This window comes from Lutjanus erythropterus, chromosome 10 (genome assembly GCF_056507025.1).
Source record: "Lutjanus erythropterus isolate fLutEry1 chromosome 10, fLutEry1.hap2, whole genome shotgun sequence".
Lineage (NCBI taxonomy): Eukaryota > Metazoa > Chordata > Actinopteri > Lutjaniformes > Lutjanidae > Lutjanus > Lutjanus erythropterus.
The window spans coordinates 15,354,434-15,380,234 of NC_139326.1; the positions used below are offsets into that span (position 1 = coordinate 15,354,434).

General features: G+C 39.4%; 1 protein-coding gene across 1 annotated transcript; it reads left to right on the plus strand.

The window, feature by feature from the left end:
* Window positions 1–667: 667 nt before the first annotated feature.
* Window positions 668–25,593, plus strand: castor1 (cytosolic arginine sensor for mTORC1 subunit 1). The gene is made up of 9 exons (XM_084728372.1): window positions 668–812; window positions 8,903–8,973; window positions 13,671–13,864; window positions 14,407–14,542; window positions 17,101–17,224; window positions 17,733–17,849; window positions 18,283–18,365; window positions 19,659–19,753; window positions 24,890–25,593. The coding sequence occupies exons 1-9, from the start codon at window positions 700–702 to the stop codon at window positions 24,959–24,961; spliced, it is 1,005 nt and encodes a 334-aa protein (XP_084584498.1). The 5' UTR covers window positions 668–699; the 3' UTR covers window positions 24,962–25,593.
* The last annotated feature ends 208 nt before the right edge of the window (window positions 25,594–25,801 follow it).

Consider the following 25,801-nt stretch of genomic DNA (forward strand, 5'->3'; position numbering starts at 1 on the left):
TTTTAAAATTGTAAGAAGTAGGAATGAGTAAAAAGTGGTCAGAAAAATAAATACTCAAGTTGAATACAGATGTCTAAAAACTGTACTTACGTACAGTTACAAAGTATCCATACTTCTCAACTCTGAAATTCTTCATTCTCAACCAAGAAACAATGTAGCACACAACCTTCCAACCCCTTGAAGCACAACTTGTCCTTCAACTTTGTATACACCTCTGACATTTTCTTCCTAAAGTGTCAAACGTTCTTTAAGAATTCGCTTACAACTAAAGGTTCTTGCTTCAGAGAAAAGGGGACACCAAACTCAAGTGTTTGGCCTGTTTTATGGCCTTCGCGTACTTTAATTTTGAGACCAGAAATGACGGAACCGGAAACTACGTTTGTGCTCACACGTGCACACTTGACCGCCCTGTACATGTGCTCCAGACGCTGCTAACATATGTACCTTTAAGAGGAGGGGGCGTGTCGTCTGCGGGGCTGTCCCTTTTATTTGAATATACAGTAGTTGAGCGGGGCTGGAGGAGTCGGATTGCGTCGGATGTTTTTCGCCTTGTGAGCCGAGCACAGCGGGACGTGGTGGCCGGCTGCGTTCGTCGGTAATGCTCATCATCCGGGCCTATATTTAACAGTTGAATGATATCACTCAGCTAGCAAGGCGTTTTCTCCACACACAGGAGACCGCACTGCTCCAACCGACAGTATGGACTTGCACATATTGGACCACAGGCTACGAGTCACCAGCATATCCAAGAATGGGCTGGTGAATTTCACACACCCCCTGATTAAACTGATATTTCTGCGGAACAGGACACGGTAAGAGGACTCATTGATCGGGGTCAGATGTTTGTGTGAGCCTGGTAATCCTGCACGGATGTATGAGATAACCCACAGCATCTCTTCATTCACTGGGTGGCCGAGACATTGTGGGGTTATTTGCCTGTGCATGTCCTGCTCTGCCTCCACACTGCAGTGCATGGAGCTGTAGGTAGTTACACCAGTTTATCGCATATATTTAACGTTTGGAGACGTGCACATCAGCCAAAATATAATTCAGGAATATGATCCTGCTGTGGATATATGTTTGCATCAGTTATGTTTTCTAATGGTCCACTATTCTGCAGGAGTTTAGTCAAAACAGTGCATTCTCATATATTAACATGCATTTCTTTTAGTCCTGCAAAATGCATGCATGCTGCCTCTGCTGAGCATAGGAGCAACATTAATTCAACATCTCAAGTGGCAGTGGAAGCACTGTATTTTGGTGGGACCTTGTTTCTGTAGCACAACGTTACTCTTGAGAGCAGCGATGATTAATCTGTTCTGATAATCGATTAATCAGTCTGAGTCATTTTTTAAGAACAAAAATTCAAAATTCTCTGATATTTTCTGCTTTCCTTCCTCCTTTATGACAGGAAAGTGAATATATTTGGGCTGTGGATAAAACAGGACATTTGAGGAGATGATGTCAGGCTTTGGGAAACACCTTCACCTTTTTGTGACATTTTATAGACCAAACAACAAATCAGTGAAGAGAGAACATAATAATCAATAATGAACATTAACTTGAGTTGCAGTGCTGTTCTTGACCTCCTTTGCTCAGAACCAACATCCAGTTTTCAAGTTGACCGGATCTCATGTTGGCATTAGCACCAGTTTTCAGTTAATCCCTGGATATCCTTTCATTGTTATGTAATTGTTTATTGCTCTGGCTGCCCCACATATGCATGGCCAGAAGAAGAGCCCAGCATCTGTCTTCAAGCCACCCATGATATAGGCCAGTGGTTTTCAAACTAGAGGCCGGGGACCAGTGGGGTCCTTGAGTGGGTTGTAGGGGGTCCCCAGAAAAAGAAGGAGCTGACTATTTAAACTTTTATCACATTTTTTAGAAGTTGAAGAAATAGGGTTAGCTATTTTGATTGATTGTAATTTTAATCATTAATCAACTACAAAGACTTTATCGTCAAACCTGATAAATAAAAAATCCTAATAATAAAAACCCATGATATACTCCAGGGATCCTTGACATTAAAAGGTTTGGGAATCCCTACTTTAGGTCAGTGGCTCAGCTGTAGTGCTCTGAGGTCAAGTTAGACAGAAGTTGTAAGCAAATGTCAGAGAGATTTTCTTCCTCTGATCGCCTTTGTGCTCTGTGACGTCTGAGGTATGGATACCACACTGTCCTCGAGGATTTGCTCATCGTAAGCATGAGTATCAGGAAGAGAAGAAGGGAACATCCCTTCAATAAATAGTGCACTAGGCAACAGGACTAGCCCATGCCTGCAGGAGTGAATCATGATCCTACAATACACTTGTCCATTTATTGTCAACTGGTTTAGAGACGTGAGGTTTAAGTCTTAAGTGTTTGTCTGTCAAAGTCTGCACATTCGTTCACGCCTAGCTGCATCCTTCAGCACTCGTTTCATGTCACTCAGTGACTGGTCTATAGGCCACAGTAGGTTCTGACATGTTTATACCAGACACACTGTACTGAACTATACTAAGTAAATAACCACTGTCACTGTGAATGCTGTTATTGCATCAGTATTTCCCAGGTACAACCCAACAGGTCTGTGATGACTGATTCTAAATGATGAAGAACTGCACCCAGATTTATGTTCAGTCAGGTGAGAAGTAACAAAGTACAAATCCGAATTCTCAGGTTTATGCACTTCATTTTTTTGGGACAGCTTTTTACTCCCTACCTTTAACACAAATGTCTATACTGTCTATACCTATATTTTAAAAACAGGCTTGTTACCTTAGTTTTAATTCATTTGAAAGGAATTATTGATTATTTTTGCATCACTGTGCTCCGCCTTCCCAACATCAAAACTGATTTCAACCTAAATGGATTGGACACTGAAAGAGACGTTACAAGATGAAAAGTTATGTAAAAGATTTAACAAGACAAAAACAACATAACAAGACAAAAAAGATGAAAATAAATGTATCAAGACAAGAAAACCAACAAGGCAAAAAAGACATAAGATGAAACGTGGTGTAAAAGATAAAACAATGGACAATGTAAAAGATGTAATTAAATGAAAGAGGATATACAAGAAATGCCTCTCACATTTTAAAAACAGCCTTTTTGTTTTAGTTTTAAAATATAAATTATATTAAAATAAATATAATTAGATGAAAACTGCCATAAAATTCATAACAGATAAGAGAGGGAGACTCAACTGTGGGGGGAAAAGGTGAGGTTCAGTCAACTTTGCATAGGAGGCAGTAGAAATGTCCTCCAGAGGCCTGCTTTTCATATTTCAGAGCCTGTCGTTTTTCATTTTTACTTAGTTGAACTAAATATTTTTGTTTTTACACAAGTACAACCTCCACTTGAGTAAAGAATCTGTGTGCTTTTCATTCAGTATGTAGTTTTAATTCAAAAGTGTGAGCCTACATTTTCATCTGAACAGGCTCCATGGAGCGTTCAGTGTCTGGAAAAAACAAAGTAGGCTGAGCCCATAATGAACCAGAAAAAGCATACAGGCTGCACTTTCTTGGATTAGCAGGCCTGTCTGTTTTTCAGTGTTTTATTGTGCATGCTTTGGAGTTATGTCATCAAACTGTGGTGTGGATCTATTTTTCCTCGTTTTTCCTGTTCTTTTTCAGTAGCCTGTTTGTTTTTCCTCTAGTCAAACTATAAGCCTAGACAATGCGGACCGGGGAGTGGTGGAGAAGATCAAGTTCACAGCAACTCAAAACAACAGTGGAGCAAAAACAAGCCTGATTGCCTCCGTTGGTTTTTGCCATCTCCCTCTCTCAGGCCCCTGCTATTCATTAGAGAACAACTCCCAGAGAAGTGATTTGAAAGCGGTCCTGAGCAGAATTTTAAAGAGGTAATCACTTCTAGGAGCCATGCTTATCCCAAAATGTAAGAAGGTAGATTTTCCTCAAACATCATCCAATACAACTGAGACAGTGAGACACCTGTGGTGCAGAGGATGAAAGGAGTCAGAGACTTCGCCTCATCGAGAAATAAGAACCTTTATTTGATGAGGCATACCATGTCTTAGTTAATCTGTGAAGGTCAGCCATGTTTATAGTTACCCAAATTACATGTCATCAAGAGGGTGAAGATATGAGACCGTAACATGCCCTCAAAAGTACAGATATTTGATTTAGGTCAGGTTTTAGATTTAGCATAAGGTTTGGACCATTAATATATAGTTGTGTGGTGTAGTGGTATGGGTTATAGACTAGACGATGAGTGTGGGAGTTTGTGTGTCTGTATCTTTATGCACTCTTTCAAATTCAAATAATGATACCAAAAGAAGAAGAAAAAAATCTAGCCAAATAAACTTTATACTAATTAAGTAAGAAAACATGTTCAGTAAAATTAAGTTGAACCAACTTCAAGTTAGGAGAACTTATGCTTATAAGTTGTGAAGTGCTCTGAAAGTAATATAATAATAAACTACAAATTTGAAGTTTAATTAAACGTGTATGTTTATGTTGATGTGTTAATGAGAAAAGATTAGTCGATTCCAATAAATTTTAATGTTTTAATGTATTATTAGTTTCTATGAAGCAGCAAAGGATGTGAATGAATCCTCCCACAATGGGTGAAAAACAAGAAACATGGGCCTGCAAGCTGTTAGTCTGTAGTCTCATATTGTCCGTAGTTGTTTTGTTTGGAGTTTATGGGTTTGATAATAATCAAAGGCCAGTATCAGCCCAACATATCAGTCCTACTGTACTTTGGATGCAGCCCTGCAGGCTCCACACAGTCCTCCTTTCTTCTCTTCGGCGGCTCACTAACGAGAGCATGAGTTGGAACAATGCCTCAGCTGAGCCAGAAGCCCAGTGGGGAGTTTTTCCACTTGTCTGCTTCAGTGATCTGTCAAGGTTGGGGCTCTCGCTCCTCTTGTTTACACAAGGCTGCCCGCCCCCTCCCTCTAATAACAAGCAGGGATTTTGAGAACAAAAACATCCCCATTGTTCTGAAAAAAGAGGAGCCCGTGAGAACATCACAGATCGGTTTGTAGGAAGCCGGGAAGGTAGCGGACAGCTTTGGTCGTCCACTGGAGATAGATGGCTCAAGGCTCAACTCCTCACACTTCAACATCAGTTTGCTCTACTCTTATCATGTTTCCTCAGCTGGAGCATCAGTTGCAGAAACCCCACCGTCAACCAACCCTCACTCCCTTGCCGCCGCTACCACCCATTGCTTTGTGCGGCTAGATCAAAGTCTAGACTCTTGTGTGCTTAGTTTTCATCTTCCCCAATCTGCCGCTCCCTCGCTACCTGTTGCTTCCTCGTCTCTTTTGGTTATTTTCCGTCTCCTCCTTTTCATGTTACTTCACGTCTCAATACAAGGAGTTTGTTTTTCAAACTCATTACCAGCGATCACACACAGGCACCATTACGGAGTGCTGTACAAACATCTTTGATTAATGATCAATAGCTGTGTTTACATGGACCCTAATCTTCCACAAGTTATCAGAATAAGAGCCCAATCAGAATAAAAAGGCCACGTTAGTACCTCAGTCGGAAGAGACTGACCTGATCCTGATTTTTTGGCAGGTATTAATCTTTGAAAAAATTTTTTCAAAAGGAAAATAATAACAAAGTAATCACTTATTCCGATTGTTTCTCTTTGGTTTGACCAAAACGCTCACCTTGTGTTGTGATTGGCCAGATCTGCGGAGGGGAGAAAGGAGCCAGGGTTTAAGGCCTGGTCACAGGTGTGAAAGAGGTGGAGTGGGCGTGAATTTGCTTTCTTTCTTTGCATCGAGTTTATCTTTGAACTTTGAAGGGGTGTAGTCCCAGCATCAACCAATAGCAAATACGTATTTGTGTTGTTAGCAGGCGATGGTCTCTGTGTGACTCCGCCCTTAAAACTCTCTCTAGCTCTCTTTATTCATTCTTGACGTAACAATTTCTGTCACTTTTCACGTGAAAAGCCACATGCAACGCCATCAGTGTCTTCCAAAAGAGGCTATCTGAAAACATTCACCATTATCCCCATACTTAAATGATATTGCGTCTCCAAAGTATGGCAGTCTGGAACAACTATAAGCACATTTAATGTGTGCCAGGGTCGGACAACATATTGTACAAATGAGGTCTTTTTGAGCATAACAAACATTCGATACTGTGCTTCCTTTGGGCTCTATTTGTCCTCTACTTGCTTGTTTTTGTCTTTGTGTTGATCTAGAGACAAGGGTGTTTGGAAGTGTAAGTACAGAAAGCTGCAGGTAGACGTGGGTTATTCTACTAACTTCTATGAAGTTAAACGCAACAATATCTTACTTTTGTAGGTAAAAGCAACCTTACAGAGACTGAGCAATGAAGATGATTGAAAACAACGTTAGGCAAATAAATTTTCAGTGCCTGTCAGTCTGCTGCAGTGAAGCTTAGGTGAAGCATCTTAGCTGTCTTATCTGTACTTCACAAACAGGAAACCAAACAAGTGCACACAGATGGAGTTCCCTCGGGTTGCTCGACAACACGCAGCCAGCGTTTCTGAGGTTCGGCTGCCTTGCAGGTGTAATATAATGCATTTTAACTGTCTTCTCCAAAAACACGCCACATGTGATCAAGCTCCACACTTGATCGTTCTCACTTGCTGGATAGATGTTTGGCATACACTACCTGCAGGAAGCTGTGAGCTGGGGAAGGTGGAGGGTCAACAGGAAATGAGGGGGGTATTATAACACAATGGGCTGGCTCAGCTCGCAGCCAACACAGCTGATAGTTAGTGTTACAGTGTTCGCTCTCTGTCTCTCCCTTTGTCTCTCTGTGGGGTGATTGTCCCATCTCATGGCAGGGATTAGTTTTTGCTGAGTCAGGAGTTTGGCAGTCTCGCTCAGGCTTCTACTGTAACAGCCTCAGCTGACTGATAAGCAGAGGAAGAGGAAGGTATATCTCTAGTGGGGCCTTTTTAAGAAAACAGGAATATGTAGTGCTTCCTTTTTTGAAAGATTCAAAGAAAACACAAAGGGGTCATCTGAGCTAGAAATTTCTCATAACTTCTCTCAGTGAAAAATTAAAAAGCCTTGCTAACTAGGTATGCCCAGATCAGTTGGTCACTGATTGATATCAGGCAATATTTAGTTTATGCTTTCTAGTCACCAATCATTGAAGATGCAAGAAACCTGAGCCACTTCTCAGCGAAGTTGGTGTCATTGTCACATGCTTACTAACCAGAAGGAGTACTTCACCCAAAAATACTTCCTTGAATGCCTTGAATTCCTGAAGAATGTTTTTCCTTGCATGCCAGTGCCTTCATGTAGAGTAAATCCAAAACATGCTATCCAGACTTGTTGAAGTTGGTGGTAGTTAATTTGAAAGTTTTCTTGCAGCGATGTTTTCATTGAAAAAGTGAACCCATGTAAACTGTTTTCTCTGCATTGACCTACAAAGCTCAATGTTTTATTTCAGCTTGCCATTAGCAGTACAAACAACACAATTTTGATTTCAGTGATTGAATGCTTCTAACCAAAGTTGTAATTGACTTTTCTCCTCATGTTTGTATGATCACAGGCTTGTATGTTCAGGCTTTTATCAAAGAACCAGATGTTTTCCAACACAGCTGCTCCTCTTTTATTCTCATTGTTCAACCAAGATAATTTTCTACCTAGTATTGCTTTTTTATGTATATTTTCCCAGATCACGGTCACTATTAAAAGTTAAGATTTTTATATTGAAATTGGCAAAATTTCCAAAGTTCTTAAGCAACTTCCCTTGGAGAATATTGAAAAATGTCCAGAAATTTACAGAATCTTATCTTGACACTATCGTCCCCTAAGAGTGAAAATGCCCTCAGCAGTTTGAGTTGAGATTGAGTAAGTAGTATTTAAAGCTCAAAATGAAAGTGCCTTTAGTCCTGGCTGGCCAGTGAAGATTGCAGATAGGTTTGTCATGTCAAAGTTGTCATTAATGTCCAAGTAAACAAGAGTCTACAGGGGTCCTGGGTTACACAGTAAGCAGTTCTCTTTGCCTCCAGCTCACCTAGTGATTCAATCCTATCCCAGTATCACTGTTTTTACTGCAAAAGAAATTTGTTTTTTGTGGAACATAAAGAATTTCTCCCTTCCAGAAACTTGATTTGAAATACACTAGCCTCAAAAGCTGATGCAGTCCAACAGAATGTGTGTTACACTGCCGAGTTCTTTCCTGAACCCATCAAAGGCAACATTCAATAGAGCTGAACACTGTGGCCTGATCAAGCAACAGCCTTTGAAAGCAAATGCTTTTGGCTGCAAGCCTGATGAAGCTTCAAATACCAAACTGGAGACAGAAAGTCTAATTGTAATGTAATCAAAGAATTTAAAGGTTCGGACTTGTGGGGAGCAGCTCAGAGATCCAAAATAACAACTTGATACCAGCTGGTCTTTCTTCTGTCTTTTCTTTGTAAATTTTTAACCCCAGTGGGCTGTATCAGTTAGCGAAATGGTGCCGTCTTTTCAAATATTTAACCAAAGTGGCTCTTTTTTTAGAACAAGTTAGAAGAAGGCAGCAAAAGTAACTTTCAAAGACTGCATGACACAAAGCCTGCAAATTGCAGACCTGAGTGGTGATGGGACAGAGAATTTTCAGGAAGTTAATTTTCATAGCAGATGCCTTCATACAACCATCGCTTATCATCGCATTCATAGTCGTTTTGCCCAGTCTGTTCTTGAATGCAGCAGTTGGTAATTGAAGCAGTGCCCCAGTTTGCTGTGTTACCCACCATTTGCTGTAGACAAAAGGAGCCATGCTGGCATAATACTGAGCTGGAGCTTGCACTAATTGAGTGACAGCCAGTCCTGAAACCAGTGCGAATTTCAGAGAACCCCTTTTACTTGATTCCTGGTGTATGTTAATATGAAAATCTTGTCAGTTACAGATGAATAACCCTGTTCTCCCTCTCTCTTTCTCCTTCCTCTCCATCTGTACCTCCTCTCTTGTTTCAGATGTAAGTTTTTCAGCCTGACGGAGACACCGGAGAACTACACAGTCGTCCTTGACGAGGAAGGATTCAAAGGTAAAACACCCTTGTGCACACACATCTTTCATGGCTTTGACTTGGCAGGGGTTTGTCCTCCCACACTCCGACCGCTCTCATCCCAGTTGCACGTTCTATACTGATATACCATATAGACCATAAAGTATACACTGTGTACTGATCTGTGCAGTATAGTGTGATTGACAGGAGACATTAACTTGCTTTGGCCTTTCATTTTGTGCTAACAGAAACTGATGCAAGGCAGGCACTAATGGACGTCAACCAAACAACAATTTAGGGAAGCAACTGCCAATTTCAGTTTGGAAACTTTAAGGGGAACTCCACCAAACTTACAGTTTGCCAGCAATGAAAAGAACTACTCAGCCTATGAAAACTGTTCTCTCGTGGTTCTGGAGGAGCTTGGTCAAATCCACGAGTGAACCTAGTGATATTGCCAGGGTTATTTTGGCAGGGGCATCACAAACTGGGAGTGTGTAGCTTCAGAGACGTGTATTTACCAGATATGGCAGGTCTAGAAAAGATGCTATGGGTTTGCATTATTGGAATTGTAGGATCCAGCAGTTTTGAGCTCATGATTTCATTTGCTCTGGCAGATACGTTTGCCCTCCCTTCCATTTCAGACAGAATTCAGCCAGGTTGGATCCATTCAGGCCAGTCACAACCATTTATTAACTGTTGGACAGCTTGTATACCATGATTGACAGAGAAGCGTCACCAGTCCAGGAGTCAAATGTTTCAAAGTTCTGTGTGGTTGTAGGTCTGTCAAATTGCATTCAGTCAGCAGGTCTGTCGAGTATCAAGAAACTCAGATCAAACAGTCACACTAGTCAGTGCTGATCAAGTATTAATCAAGATTCTGTTATGGATTCTGTTATTTCTCACCTTAAATGTTTTCAGAAATATATTTTGAGCTATGAGAATCTCCCCCAGAGTCCAACAACACCACTCCCAAAAACAGGAAAATCATGTCACTTTCTGCATGAATTTACAACTAATCTTAAACATGGTTACGTAATAACTAGTATGTGGGCTTGAGATGGGCCACAGCACAGCACTGTGTTGTTTTAGCAGTTCAATGTTCCTTCCTCCCTTCTTTGTTCCCTTCACAAGGTAGGATGGGTGTATACGGCCATACAGTCAAGGAAAATAAACTGTGCAAGATTCAAAGTCTATAATAATAAGTCTTGTCAGCTGAAATGAAGGAGAGTTCCAAGTTTCTGAACTCTCCTGAAAGACAGACTGTAGATTTGCCCAAATTAACTTGTGTTTTTAGATATTTTCACTGCTGTCCACAGACATAATTAAAGCATAGCATAATTAAACCTGCTGCCTCTTTTGGTGTAAAGCATCGCAGACAGAGCAGGCTGGTGAACAAGTGTGCTGTTTAGCTGCTGCTGCTGCTATTAGGTGCCTCCAACTTACAAAGGTCAAGTGCTGCTTTACAGAAAAACTGTTTGCCCTCTTCAGAATCTAAAGTTCAGGTTGCACTTAAGTTAAAACCCCCAATTAAACAATTTGTCAGGACTTGAGTGCATTTTAGTATAAACAGTACAGTCCCATTTCCTCATAAATATAAAATTGTTGGGTGTGCCAGAGATGGATTTGATAGGTGAACAATAAGATTAACTGCTCAAAACTCAAATATTTTTAAATGGGCACTTCGCAAATGTCAGCAGTTGACCCTTCCTAAGGCCTGCCTCTTTTTATTTTTTGCTCCAATAACAGCTGATCAAGCTTTGTACCTTGGTCATCTTTCTTCTTTTCTCTTTCCTGTACTTAGATATGTTATGTGCTAGACTCCTCTATGTTGAAAGGAAAAACAAATTTTGAAGATGGTTAAAAGATGATTGCTGGGGGACCTCTAAAAGCAGCATATATTCATATTGTGAGATTGTTAATGCTAGCAGAATGCTAGCTAACGAGCTAGCTAATCTACATCAATTATTAGCTAGCTAGTTAACAGGCGTTTTAGTAACGTTAGGTACCTTAAGATGTGACCCTATGTGTGACTTTTACAGGAGAAGGAGAAAGCATCATGCTCAACTATTATTGGAGAAGAGAAGTTTTCTGAGGGAAGGTCAGACAATTTAAGTAATTTCCTTTTTACTTTTTAAGGCCTCATTTTGGGCTTTTGGTCAATTGTGATTGGGCTCTGCCTTTATGTTTTTAATGCACTAATCAGTTTGTTAGATCAGTCAAAATGATTACGGATAGATTCACAAATTGAAATGAAAGATAGTAGGTAAAACCACTAACTGCGTTTTGCCTCTAGATTGTACCATTTTGTCTAACTATTCTCTTGGGTCCCTCAGTCAACGGTACAACTTTATGTCAGAGAGCCATTTTTGTCTTGTCCTTTTAACACAGATGTAGTTGTTAAAGGCATGTATCGCCTGCGGGTGCTCCGTTTCTCTCCCCATCTCCTTTGCTCTCCTTCTGACTGAGTGCCTATTTTAAGAGGGGAAAGCTGGTCTAGTGAAGCCACAAGGGGCCGCCCGTGACAAATTATACCAGCCAGAACAGTGGCTCTTCGGAAGGGTAGTAAAGACAAAGAAAAGACAACACTTGGCAGTGTTTTTAGTAAGATGATTGGCAATGAAATCATAACCAAAAAGTTTTGCAACTCCTTTGAAGGCTAAGATGCATCAAAAGAAAGTTTTCTCTCTTACTGAGCGTTCCAAAGTCGAGTGTATGAAGAGTTAACATGCTATTAATGTGTTTATTTAGACCTGCTGTTAAGTGGCACTCATAAAGGGTTGGGGTCTCTGGAGGTCCTCTCCCCGGTATCTCTTTTTTTCAGCTTCTTGTTTACTTCCTGGATAGACACCTGTTTCCCATGTAGCTTCCAGCTCTCGCTCAAGTCTTGTTTTCTTTTGGTTTTTTTGGGACAAAGAGTGAAATATCCTGCTTCTTGTTTTTGGCTTGGAGACTTGGTTTGTTATAGCTATGCCTGAGGGATGACCCTGCTTGAACTGTGACCCTTCAACACCCGCCAGGAACCGCACATTAATGCGTTGGTATCAGGTCACTCTTTACGGCCAAGTATGCCGTGGTGGTGTAGGTGCTTTTGGCCTCTGCCAGGGTGTAAGTTTTACTTTAAATAGTTGGGTCGTTTCAGGTCTCCATGGTGAAGGAAGAAACAGGAGGTGGGGAGAGGAAGTGTGTGTATGTTAGACTGAACAGCAAACGAGAGGAAGTTGTTACTTATAGCCACATACAACAGTTCACACCTTCACAAACATAAAGATACATCACTAGTAAAATATAGATTGTATACAACACATCTGTTTGGTTTGTTTTTGCTGTTTCAGCTGTTGTTCTTCATTACTAGTGCAGTTTGGATTTCCTTTGCAGTATTTCTCTGTTTTTACCTTGGATGAAACTGTATTTCTGATGCTGCTGATTTAGCTTCTTGAGAGCTATGCTGTCTTGTTTAGCTTTGAATGCTTGCGTGTAATTTAAAGCTGATACTAGCATTGTTTGCATTGTGATTTCAGCTTACTTTACAGTAATTTTGTAAAGTGCCATCCTCCTGTCACAATCACACGTTTTGCACCTGCAGAATGAACTCCCCCTCATGGGAACATATATTCGTTTTGTAATTAGTGTGGCAGTTGTCCGTTTATTTTCCACAAGTAGGTTGTTTTTCTGAAGTATATTAAAAGCAGTTTTCTTTTTGTAATGTAAGGAAGATGGAATAAATCCACCAGTTAACAGCTAATTTGGTGTTTTGAAATGATATCTAGATCTCTCTTGCACATTCATGAAGGTAGGGAACTTACAAGAGACATAATATAAAAGTAAATGTCAAAATTAGCAGACTAAAAAGCATATATGTCCTGACTTTGAGTCCCTACAGTGGGTCAAGTTCTATAGTATATTTCATCTGACCTCCCCTGCCTATTTGCATAGTATGTCATTTCTGCTTCTAGTGGTCTCTCACATCAAAACAAGAGCATTAGACATAGTTTTATGACATGGTGAGATACTGTGGAGTGATGAGAGTTGTTATTTTTATTGCTAAACAAACACTGTTGCATGAACATGATTTGTGACATGACTGTCCACGGATGAGATAATGTTTTTAAGTTAAGTCATGTTCACCAACTTCCTTCCTCACTCTGACATACCATCTTGCCCGTGTTTTTTTCCCCCGGAAGTGGTAGCAAAAGGTGATGAAATTAACCACTCCATTCCCTTGAATAGAATGACATATATTTCTGTGTTTTAGTGGAAAAGTTACATATAATCTGTTTAAATGCCTTCATCTCTCAAACTACTTCTACTCAGTTTATAATGCATGTGTAATGTCAGATATTTGATATCTTAAGCCTAACATGATTTTCTCACACTTGAGAAAGACCCCACCAGAGCCACAGAAGACTTTATGCAGGTTGACTAGTACTCTCTATCAAAAGTAAAGTGAACTTTGTATACAAGATAGAGTTGAGTGCACGTTTAAAACAGCATCTATATTTTAACGTGTAATTAGGACCCTCTGAACATTGAATATAATTATTGAAATGCTGTTTAAACAGTAATCCAGATGACAGAAAGGCTATCAAATCTAGCGTGTTTTTTTATCTCTACGTTTTGGTCTGCAGAGCAACCAAATCTCTGCCAGCTGGGTTTGTTCGCTATAAGACATCAGGATAAAGTCATGCATACAGTTCGTATGTCCACTGACTCACTGACCAGCTTTTTTTGCCCTTCAGAGCTCCAGCCCTCAGAGCATCTCAAGGTAGAGAGCTCCATCTGGCTGCCGCTCAACGTGGTCTCCAATGGCAACGCCTCCAGCAGCTCACAGGCTGTCGGTGTCACCAAGATCGCTAAGTCGGTCATCGCCCCTCTGGCTCAGCAGCACGTGTCCGTCTTCATGCTCTCCACTTATCAGACCGACTTTATACTGGTGAGACACATCTACCTTCGTCTTTTTTCTTCTCTTTTTTTTTTATGTTTTTAGCTTTTTGCACCACTTTATTCACTCCAGTTTAATCAGTGCCTCCACAAGTATCTTGTTAAATTATTCTCTGTTGTATAATTTAGAAACATCTGGAGCAATCCTTCAAAACTCTCTGAATGCATAAAAACTCCACACCTTTAATCTTTCACCTGCTGAGCTCTGCCAGACAAAAGGAGCCACAGTGTCTGCATTTTGTCCGCTCGCCAATTTTGCAGTTACGGAAGAATTAATTCCCGAAAGAGCTGAGAGCACTGAAAAGTTAGTTGAAGTATTACATGCGAAAATGTTAAGTGGGCAAAAATAGATAACAGCTTGACAGACGTGTGTGTCAGCAAATATATCAATGGTCAACATGCTGGTTGAGCTCAAGTATTCAAAGTGTGTCAGCGTTGTGTCCTGAAACGACACCACATATACCGAAACACTGAATTAAACAGAATGTTGATCTGAAACTATCGATATTTATGTTGCACGTCTGTGTTGTGCAGGTGAGAGAGAAGGACCTGTCTATAGTCATCAGCACTCTGGAGGAGGAGTTCAACATCTACAAGGAGGTGGGAGGAGAGTCTGTCCCTATGCACTGTCTGGATGTCTCCAACGGCCTCCAGAAGAACGGCAAAGAAGGTAGAGGTCACAATCCTGTTTAGTATAATTTCACTCAGCTCTCAGGTATTGATCGAGCTTGGCTCAGAGGATTAAGATCCTCTAGCACCACCTTCAGGTTATTTTTGCAAAGTGTAAAGACTTACTCAACACATACACAGCTTCAGCTTAAAACAGTCACAGGCCACAAAACAGACATTTGAGTGACCCATACATCTTTTTTTTTTTTTTTTTTTTTTTTTTGTCTCTCTGGGATTGAAGGAGTAACTCAATTACATTATTGTATATTGTTTTGTGGCTAAAATATTACTTATACAGAAGTGACACTACTTATATTGAAGACTAATCAAGTGAAGGTGTAAAAACAGCAGATCATTGGTTTTCACACTCTAATAAATCCCGTAATCTGGAAACTACCAACAGCAAAAACTGGGATTTGCTTTGACAAGTTTTGGGATATGAGTGCGTACGAAGTACTGATAACATAAATTAAAAATGATTTCATAACTTTCTGTATAGTTGTATATTACAATATTAATGTATAGTGCTGCAAGGATTATTATTAATCAATTATTAGATTAATCACCAACTGTTTGATAATCATTTAATCGCTTTGAGTCATTTTTTAAGAAAGGCTAAAATTCTCATCTTCTGTTAAATGTGAATATTTTCTGGTTTCTGAGGGTGTCTGCTTGGTCATTTTTAACTTTTTACAGACCAATTAAGTAATCTATCAATCAAAAAAACTATTGACAGATCAGTTGATAATCAAAATAATCGTTTCACTTGAAAAACATCCTATTTTTCAAGTGAAAAGTTTGTGACATGATTAATTAATCAAGAAGATAATCGACAGATTAATTGTTAGTGTCAGCCCTAATAATGTGTGGTTGCCACAAAGTCCCACGGCACACCTGGACTTGCACTGACACCACTTGGACACCACTGATTTAGAAGACCAGTCCAAATACTGTTACTGTAGATATTTGTCAAATACAATACGGTGTACACTCAAAATACTCCAGTGGTTTCTGGGAAATGGTGTGAGTCACTTTTTTCTGTAGAAGTCACTCTGGCTGTCTGCTTACTAATGTCAGCATCACATTTTTGTAACTGTACACATTCAAATTAAAATGTAAGGCAATCACATTGACATACAGCACATGCGAGGTTATAGTCCAAACATGAATATTATGTGTTTAAATCCTTTATAAACAGCATTAAAACCACAACTGCTGCTGTGGCGTTTAAGACAGCAAGAATTTCACATCTACACGAGAAAATGAAAGCCGTCCAGTGTTTAAGATTAAGGGGATCTATTGTCAGGAATGGAATATAACATTCATAAGTATGTTGTCATTAGTGTATAATCACCTAAAAAAGAAATGGTGCGGGTTCTTTTTTGGGTTTTTTTTTTTTGCAAGTTTATAACCATCACAGTTTTTCCTACAGATTTGGAAGGGGAGGGTGATGTACGGTATTGAGTTGGCTGCCACCTACTGCCTCATTGGTAGATGCCACTGAATCCTACACACTTATTATATTATTTCACAACTCTGCTGTGGTGCCCGTGTGCTGTCGTGAGTAATAAATAAAAAAAGCTGTGATGTGACGTCATGTATGAAACGGTTGACACTGGTACATATGGTAGACCTGTTCAACCGCTGGCTCACAGGGATGTTTGAACCCAGCAATGTTCTTTTATCTACGCATGAAAGCACCGTTAGTAGTGAATACATAAAATCTACTTAAATGAAGTAAGTTTATGGACAAAAAAAGCATCATATGTATGGAATAAGCAGTTACAGAAACCAGAGTGCATGCCAGGAGTTATTTCATGTTCACGTTCAGCTTTTTCTGACATTGATTAAACCCTGTGTGCCATTATGATGAATGAAATTGAGCTGCATTGAATCACAGAGTCCTTTCCAGGAAGTTATTTTTACATCAGTATGAAGTTACGGACATGCTGTATGGTGAGGCCAGAACATGCAGAAAAATGTCCCCCCCTCCTACAATCTTTCTTATGTTTGCATCTGCACGATGTTGGCTTTGTGTCGACGTCTAAGAAAAACATGTTTTTTTGTTGTAACTTAACATATACGTCAGACTAGTTTGGAAACTTCTCACCCACCAGCTATGCTGTTTTGTTTTGCAGAATGTAAGTTCCACTGACACACTGAAGGCACTGTAATGCCTCATTGCAGCTCTAATTTCACCACTTTCATCTGCAGCAAGACCAAAGGAGAAGATAAAAATAAAGTTGAAAACACTTGGCAGGCATTAATAGAGAGAGAGGCGAGTTATTGGTTTCTCACCAATAACTCTATCTCTGTTGTGGTCCCCATGGTGAAGACCAATCAAATTATGAAACATGGGTGTTGATGGTGAAATCTGGTTTTAAAGGACTGAATAAAGAATATTGTCCAGGACAGAGGGGGTCGCAGAAATAGATAAATTAAGTTGTATCAAAGATAAAAAGGTTTCTTATTCAGTAGAAAATATGAGTAGTGTTCAAGAACATGCACAGTCCCTGTTTTGCAGACTACAAACTAACACCGTCCTCTATGCTCTTCCAGCCATCCAGCCTACAGTCCACCCGGTGCTGATCCCACAGAATCAGTTCTGTGTCATGTCTCTGGACCCGGACACGCTGCCGTCCATTGCCACCACGCTCATCGACGTCCTCTTTTACTCCAACAGGTGAGACGGCACGTCTTCACACCACTGCAATACCTCTGTAAAACACAAGGTGGCAGCAGATGATTCAAACTAGACAGCAGCTCATTGGCTCATAATTATTTTCTGTTTTACATTAAACATGGATGGTGGGCCACATGGGTAATTTTATGTGCATTATTTCTGGAAACTTGAATTTCAGAGACACAGACCATTTAGATATTGTAAACATAGAAGAAAAATCAAAAGTCTCTTTTATTTATTTTCTTTTTTATCCAGACAGTTACATTTACAAGTCATGTAAGAGAAAAGTACAATAAACATAAATCCAGATTACTTACAATAGGTAATACAAAAGGTATTATTTTCATGCCTTTTGAATAACTGTGTTCTCTTTGTTTTTTAACAGCTTTTGACAACAATTTTACTTTGTGACTTTATGTATTATTATGATATAAATGACCTATTTTAATCAATGCTGCTGACTACCATTCGCCTCTGTAATGTCTCACTGAATGCGTCTCCTCTCTAGTCCTAAAGAGGACGCGCAGTCATCTCCCAGTCAGGACTTGGACTGTATCAAGTTCTTCTCCTTCTCCCTCATCGACGGCTACATCTCGCTGGTGATGGACACTGAGGCTCAGAGACAGTAAGGATTCATAATTGATCCAGTCCTCCTTAATGATGCGCACTTAAAATACTGGAATGGCACACAAAAATAAACAGCATCCAAGATTTTTGATTGACTGCTTTCCACAATCTCAGCACGTGAAGTGAGAACTACTAAAGGCAGTAAAAGTTTTGTGTCTGTTTAATTGATACTTCTCATGTACAGCTTACCCCAGTCCTGATGACATCTTTAGTGCATGAAATGCCCTCTTACAGCAATTTACTTGAACTTTTTTGATTGTTTCCCTTTTTTGTCATTGCTTTGCGAGTGTTGTGGTGTTGCGGCGTCTATATCTGCAAGCTTTTAACCTGGCGATTACTAGAAGAGGGTTTTCCCCTGTCCTGCTCAGACATGGTCTTGTGTACACACTCGGTTGCTTGGTAGAAATAAGTGCTTCATCCTTGTGCTCTAGATTTCCTGCTGATCTCCTCTTCACCAGCTCATCCGGGGAGCTGTGGAGAATGGTTCGTATAGGGGGACAACCGCTTGGCTTCGGTAAGGCCATTCTGTTTTATATGCCCTTAAAATGTAGTATTTTACTCTGTATACAGTTTAGAGCGTGTCTGTGATACGGCAGTCTCACCTGCCTCTGGAATCTCTTCTCTTGCCAGGTTTGATCAGGTGAGGTGTCGTATATCAGATCAGAAATCTTTAAGGTTAGACAAATTGATGGGATGCGAAGGGATGCAGATAATTTTTTTTTCAGCCAAAACAGATAATTGATAATTACCTGCTTCTCATTGCAGACGCTGATACAATAACTGACAATCTGACATTTTGTATTTTAAAAAGAAGTTCATATATTCTTGTTTGTGCACACCTGAACGGCTAAGATGTAGTGAGCAAAGATGAATGATTTAATATTCCATAGCTCTCACTAGGGTTGTTAATGATTATCCATTAATTGATGAATCACCTTGAAGAATTTCACCAATTGGAAATTTATAAACCGATAACGTATGTTTTGTGTATCATTTCTGCAGAACTCACTTTACATTCAGTGAGAGCCTTCCTGTTTTTATGTTCCATAAATTGTCGTGAATCAATGTTTCAAACTCAACAAATGTGTTGCTAAACTGAGAAAAAGAAGTGTGTTTTGTAAGTCTGGCTGTCTTACTGTCAGACAGAGCAAGCTAATGACGTCCGTTCCATGGTGTCTTAAAAACCTCTCTGTGATTTGCCCTGCTGTCGTCCTCTGGAGACACAGAGCAGATACTGAGTGTACAGTACCAACATCTTAAAAAACACTGATGAGAAAGAAAGTTTCTATCTTCTGTCAATAAAAGATTAAAAAGGGCAGGTTGAATCACTCCAACACACTCTGTGAAATTATATATGAAATTATTCTAATTATATGAAATACTCAGTGTATCTGATGAAATACAGGTGTATTTGTTGTCACTTTTTTTTTTAGCCATAATGTTGATTCAAATGTGATTTTAAATAAATATTAAAGGTGTGTATGTTTTTTCTTTTCTATTCCTTTGGTTATTTATATTGTAATATAAATAATATATATATATATTGTAATAATGACAGTATGTAAGGGACTGGGTAGTTTTTGCCAACATATGTCAATGGAACCACCAGTAGTGTCTGTGTTATGTTGTATTTTACTGCCACATTGCACATAGTCTGAAGTTTCGCTCACATGCATGTTTCAAAATGGGAACAATTCAAAATTTTTTAAATGTAATTAAATAGTTGAGATTTTGCCTAACAACCATTGCTGACTTTTGTGATCCTAATTTCAGTGTATTCCCTTTCCAATCTTTCTGTGTTTTTTAGATGAGTGTGGTATCGTTGCTCAGATATCTCAGCCTCTGGCTGACAGTGACATCTCTGCCTATTACATAAGCACCTTCAGCTTTGACCACGCTCTGGTAAGTCCAGCTTCTTCACTTCATGATTTAGGCCATGACCAATGTTGTCATGGAAGTAAAAACCTGAAACTGTGTGTGTGTTAAATAATGATTACTTTTAGCTCAACTATTTGAAGATTTCAGGTTTGGTTGTTGTCTCTAAATGTGGGAGATGTAGAGAGATAAAGTCCAAGCCTATGTCACCTTACGCTGCATTCCTGTGAGGTGTAATCATGAGGTATGCTTAAGGCACATGATTCCAAACCAGTTGGAGGGTGTTTCTACAGATCCATGCACGTCGTTAAATTTTAGAGAAAAAAATGGCCATGTACATTTGGAAAATGAATAAAAATACATTTTCAAGAATATGATTAAAAAAAAAAAAAAAAGCCGATTTTTTTTTTTTTTAACTTGTGATGCATTTGTTCATCAGTCATTAAAATGATTGCACCCTGATATCTTGACCAGACAAAATAATCAAAAGTTTTGAAAATAAAGCATTTTGACTCTCTACCTAAAACATGCATGTTTAAAGTTTGAATTTGACCAAATAAATTCAAATAGACATAAATTGAACTCTTTGCTGAGAGTTTTTAATAAATTGCTTATTGTTAAAATGCTTCGTGAGAAACAATTTTAACTCTCTAACCGTGTTTGTGTGGTATGTGTAAATTTAGACTTTGACGTGGTAACAGTTTCTGCATGGCTTCCTGATCTCAATATTGGTTTTCTTCTCCCATTTACCACACGGTGGTTTGAATGCATCTGTGTCTGTCTGCCAACCTACTCAGCAACTCCTGCCATCTGTATTATCTCGAAAATTACCAAGAAAAGTTTATCTGGCTCATTTGCCATTACCCAGAAACTTATCACAAAATGCCTGTCATCAAGTGAATCAGCAAAGCCAAATTTCCCTCCTATATCAATGTGATGGATTTTTTAGAAGCATCCTTCTGCTGTAAAAGAGGTGCCAGTGGACTGTCAGTCTAAAAATAATCAGTCATCCCTGGGTTATGACAATTGTATTGTGGTTTCTCTATATTGGTTTGGCTCTGTCTCTTAGTAGTCACCATGCCCTAACCCTTGACATTTGTAGGTTAGTGTGGAGGGTATTCCTACGACAAATTAGGTTACACAGTCAACTATAAAACCTTTTGATGTTTTTTTTTCTTTGATTATGTATTTGCTTGCAGTATGTTACCTATGAAGAGTTCATTTGCAAAAACATTTACATTTACATTACATTTATGCATTTAGCAGACACCTTTATCCAAAGCAACTTACAAAAAGCTAACAGCCTGTTAGAAGTGCATTGCAGTAGTCGAGGCGAGAGATAACCATGGTTTGCATTAGCAGTTGGGCAGCTTGTTGGGTTAGGTATGGTCTGACCTTCCTGATATTGAATAAAGCAAAGCGGCAGGACCGGGTGACAGAGGCAACATGATCCTTAAAGGTCAGCTGGTCATCAATCATGACACCTAGATTTCTTGCTACTTTGGTAGGAGCAAAGGATAGTGAGTCAATTTTGATGCAGATGTTATGATGTATGGTTGGCTTGGCAGGGAAAACCAGCAATTCGGTTTTTGAGAGGTTAAGCTGGGGATGATGGGCTCTCATCCATGCAGATATGTCAGAGAGACAATCTGAAATTCGTGCCGAGACAGTTGAGTCACCGGGTGGAAACGATAGATAGAGCTGGGAGTCATCAGCATAGCAGTGATATGAGAAGCCATGTGAGTGGATGATCTGGCCCAGCGAGGTGGTATATATGGTGAACAGGAGAGGACCCAGCACAGATCCTTGGGGCACCCCTGTGACAAGGTGGTGTTGTGCAGATGTGTGACCTAGCCAGGGCACTTTGAACGACTGCCCTGTGAGGTAGGATTCAAACCAGGAGTGCGCTTTACCGGTGACGCCCATGTTTGAGAGTATAGTTAATAAGATACTGTGAGATACTACTACTATTACTAAAACAGATAAGCATTCTTAAAACGAATAACACTACTTTGATCGGTATTCCCTGCAGTGCACAAAAAGTTTTTGCAAATAAACCTTTCATATTTTGTTATATTTTGTTCCCCTTGTTTCATTGATAAAAATGACTCTTGTTATGTGTTGAGTAGGGGTGCAGTGGATCAAAAAAACAAAACGGTTTTGAGTCACGGATCGGATCATTTTTCGGATCAGCAAAAAAGAAAAAAGTGGTGGGATTAGGGTTAAATTATTTTAAAAATGCACTTGTCTTTGATCTTTGTCTGTCTGTAATTATCACCATAGTTATGTAATGTAATAATAATGATAATAGTAATGAAAATGGTAATAATATTAAAAGCTTCAAACTTATACAGTGCTGTACTGTGTATATATTATACATATATAAGATCATTATACACTGTACAGTCTAATAAACAACTGCGCTCTGTAGTCTGGCTCATTGTCCCGCCTACAGCACAGCACATCTGATTGGTTAGAAGTCATGAGCAATCAATCAGCAGACACTGTGTCACAGACGGGGCGAGACAGAGCTGCAATGAACAAGCAACAACAAGCAATGAACATCATAGTTTTATGATCTGTTTCTATGGTGATAGCATAGTTACATCAGTGAAAAAAGTTACGGTCTGGATTTCACTCAAGGCGATGTGACGGGTTTTAAATCGGTCGCTCTTCACAGAGATGCGCTGCACACAGCAGTGTCTGTCCTGTCTGTTCACTGCAGCTCTGCATTGAGATTTCGGGTATTATAACTTATACAAAAGTAACAGTGACAGTAAAACTATGATGCTCACACGTTGTCTGCGGATCACATGCGTGCCGAACCGTAGAGGGCAATCCGTACGGGACATAGGTCAACTGCAATCCATTGCACCCCTAGTGTTGAGGCATTTAAAAAGTTAAATCAACAATACGGTGTGCCACAAGGCTCAATTCTGGGTACACTACTTTTTGATCTTGGATTGAATTGATGTTATGCAGACAACAAGACAATAGTTCTCATCTTTTTAAAGCTTTAAATGTCAATATTTTCTATGTTGACAATGGGTCAAGTCACTGCAGAATGAGAAAGGTGTCATCTGAAGTGACAAACCCCCAAAGAGTTAGCCCAACTCATTCGTTCCTCTCAGCTCTATGGAGCATTTTATCATCTTTCAGCTCATTGTTTTGGTTTCATGCCAGCATTACAGCTTTGTTTCACTTTCTAACAGGCAGTGGTTTTCATGGAGAAAAGCTACTATACACACACTACCTTTTCATTACCTGAAAAAAGTTAGCAACTACCAGGTGAACATATTTGCTAAAAAAAAAAAAAAAAAAAAAAAAAAAAAAATCATATTAAGAATTTCTCTGAATTCTCTGAACTCTAAATCCCTTTGGTGCATTATGTCTCCTATTGCTGAATTAATATATTCCTATATCTTCCTGCTCACCCTCCTCATTGCATCACAATGCAAAGTTTTCATACAACCCTCTAATCTGAAATAGTTGGGCTGTTTAATAGACCTAGTCACCAAATAATGACCAAAGGTGAACAGAAGGGTGAACAAAGTTTAGCGAAGTCATGATATTAAATATTTGGGTACTTGTATACTTGTACATGTATTCAATGGTTCATTTTACACTCCAGACTGTTTGCAAAATGTCTGTTTAACTCACATTATGGCTGTATTATGCAGTAAGTAGTAGCATGTCATTGATCTTAATATAACCATGAACTCTTTTAGTCATAGACTCATTGACATAGATTTGTATATTTACAGGAACCTTGTAAACCTGAGTGGGATCAGTGTTAACCGCACAGCAGGCTTATAATAGCAAATTCCATTGATAAAAATTGCACCAGGTTTGACATCACAGTGTCTTCCGCTTGTGTATTTCTGAGAAATGTCTTGCATTTCTTTACCAACCGCTATGGTAAATAAATGCTGCTACGGAGGATAATCCTCCGTGCTACAGCTTTAGTTATCAGTAGGCTGAAAAGCTTACATGAGATCATCTTAATCAGTCGCAATCAAATGAAATAGGGATCCATGGCACTCAGCTAGGGTGTCCATAAAAAAAAAAAAAAAGAAAGAAAAAAATCAGATTTGTTTATTGTATATTTTCTTGTAAAGGGTCCTTGGTTGAGGGAAAATTGAGAACCTCTTAAAGTCATCAGAAACTGTAGAGAAAAATGTATTTTATGATTCAAGTTTTTGGTATTATACATATAATCAAAAAAAAAACGTCAAACACTAAGAAATGCAACTGTTTGATTTCAAAATAAAAAAAATAATGTTGGGATAATCAGCCCAGACAGATTTTGTAAAGAGGAAGGACAAAAAGGACAGAGGTCATTTAGAAAGTTTTTTATCAAGTAGTTGCAGTAACAGAAATAGCTGAGGACATTTCTTAACATGTTGCAGAACAAAGCTACGTCACTAGAACATGTGAAAAAAAAACATGTGCATATGAGATGATGCAAGGTCACTGTGGTTCATCTTCAGTGAATTAGTCAGAATCATTTTATCTTGAATATAAAGTCTGAGGGAAATTCCAGTGAACAGCAATGAATTACGTGGAAATTACTGTATGCATGAAATGCACAGAATGGAATTCTGTTTATTTTAATAGTGAAGTTTAGGCACTTGGAAATCAGTGTTTTATTGGTCAAGAGTGCGCGTGCTGGGAGAAGTTTGATTTGCAGTTCACATTTTGTTGTTGCCCGTAATCACAAAAAAAGTCTCAGGGTTTCACAGGATCACGTTAGACTAGAAAAAAAAAATGCCCACCTTTGACCAGGAAAAAAGAGAAACGAATGAAAAGTGGAAGAGACTTTGATAGGGATTACAAAAAGCGTTTCCTCTTCTGGGGCTGATAGGTGTCCTGGGGAAAGGGTAAGATACCAAGATAGCGAAACACTAATCTGTTTTCTAATCTGTTATATATTTGGTTGCATCTTGTTATGTATTTCCGTGCACTTGTCTCTTGCTGGCAAAAAGTATTCTTGGTATGTATTGTGGCATTTAAAAAGTTAAATCCTATTAAAATTTTCACCAAATGGAATGGATGCTTTATATGGAATAGCACAGGGCTTGATTCTGGATCCTTGCTCTGCTGCCCACAAGTGGCCAGAAAAATCAACAAATATCTCTTGAACGTTCCTCTATTATTTTCTAGGTCCCTGAGGAGGACATAGTGAGCGTGACGGACATGCTGCAGCATCAGAGGAAAGAACCAGCCACCAGCTGATTTCTGAAGTCATGTCTGAGCTGGATGATCCTGGCTCAACGTGCCGCCCCTCACTCCAGCTCCAGTGGCCGGGGGCGGCAGGCCAGCAGGAAAAGGAGGCTAACCCTGTGCCTAGACTAGCACTGCATCGCCAGCAGTATTAACTACTACGAACTTGCCATGACCACCAGAAGCGCTTCTCTGTGGTGTGCACACAGTTTGTCTGTGAGGCCTCCTGTCTTACCTATCAAAGGCAGGATGCACTGAGACCCAGGGGGCCCACAAGCTCACACATGCACATCAAATTGCACAATCACTCCTAAACTTACACACATCCAGACACACGCACACATTCAAATTCACAAGCACAAAGTCAGACATATGAACATGTATGATAGACTTTCTCTGTAGTAGGACTTGAGATCTTGAGGTGGATGGTCGAAAGTTACGGTATATTGTTCATATTATTTTGCTGTATTCAGCAGACCACACTCATACATTTCACCAGTGCTATAAACACACAATTTAAATTTAGTCTTCCAGTAATGTTCATATCATAATGCCTTGTGTCTGAACGTGTTTTTTTTTTTTTTTTTCAGGCCATTTGCAAGATTTGCAATTTTCCTTTTTGTGAAACTGAACATGTGAAGTTTGAGATGCGAGGCAGTTGTGAGAACATTTATCTTACAATAATTTTCATGCAAAGGAAAACTGAGAATTTCAATTTTTTGACAACAGGGCTCGGTCATTTTGGTTTGAGGAAAATATGCAGGTAGTACTTACATATTAGAATTACAACATATGCTGTCCAGAAGGACAGTAGGCTTGGTCAGTGGTTTTTTTTTTTTTTTGGTTTTTTTT

What these genes read in the sequence shown, in the direction of transcription:
- castor1 (XM_084728372.1), top strand. Translation starts at nt 700, where the DNA reads ATGGACTTGCACATATTGGACCACAGGCTACGAGTCACCAGCATATCC. An exon ending in GACACTGAGGCTCAGAGACA is followed by an intron (nt 17,850 to 18,282) that starts GTAAGGATTCAT and finishes CTTGTGCTCTAG; the next exon opens with ATTTCCTGCTGATCTCCTCT. An exon ending in GGGACAACCGCTTGGCTTCG is followed by an intron (nt 18,366 to 19,658) that starts GTAAGGCCATTC and finishes TGTGTTTTTTAG; the next exon opens with ATGAGTGTGGTATCGTTGCT.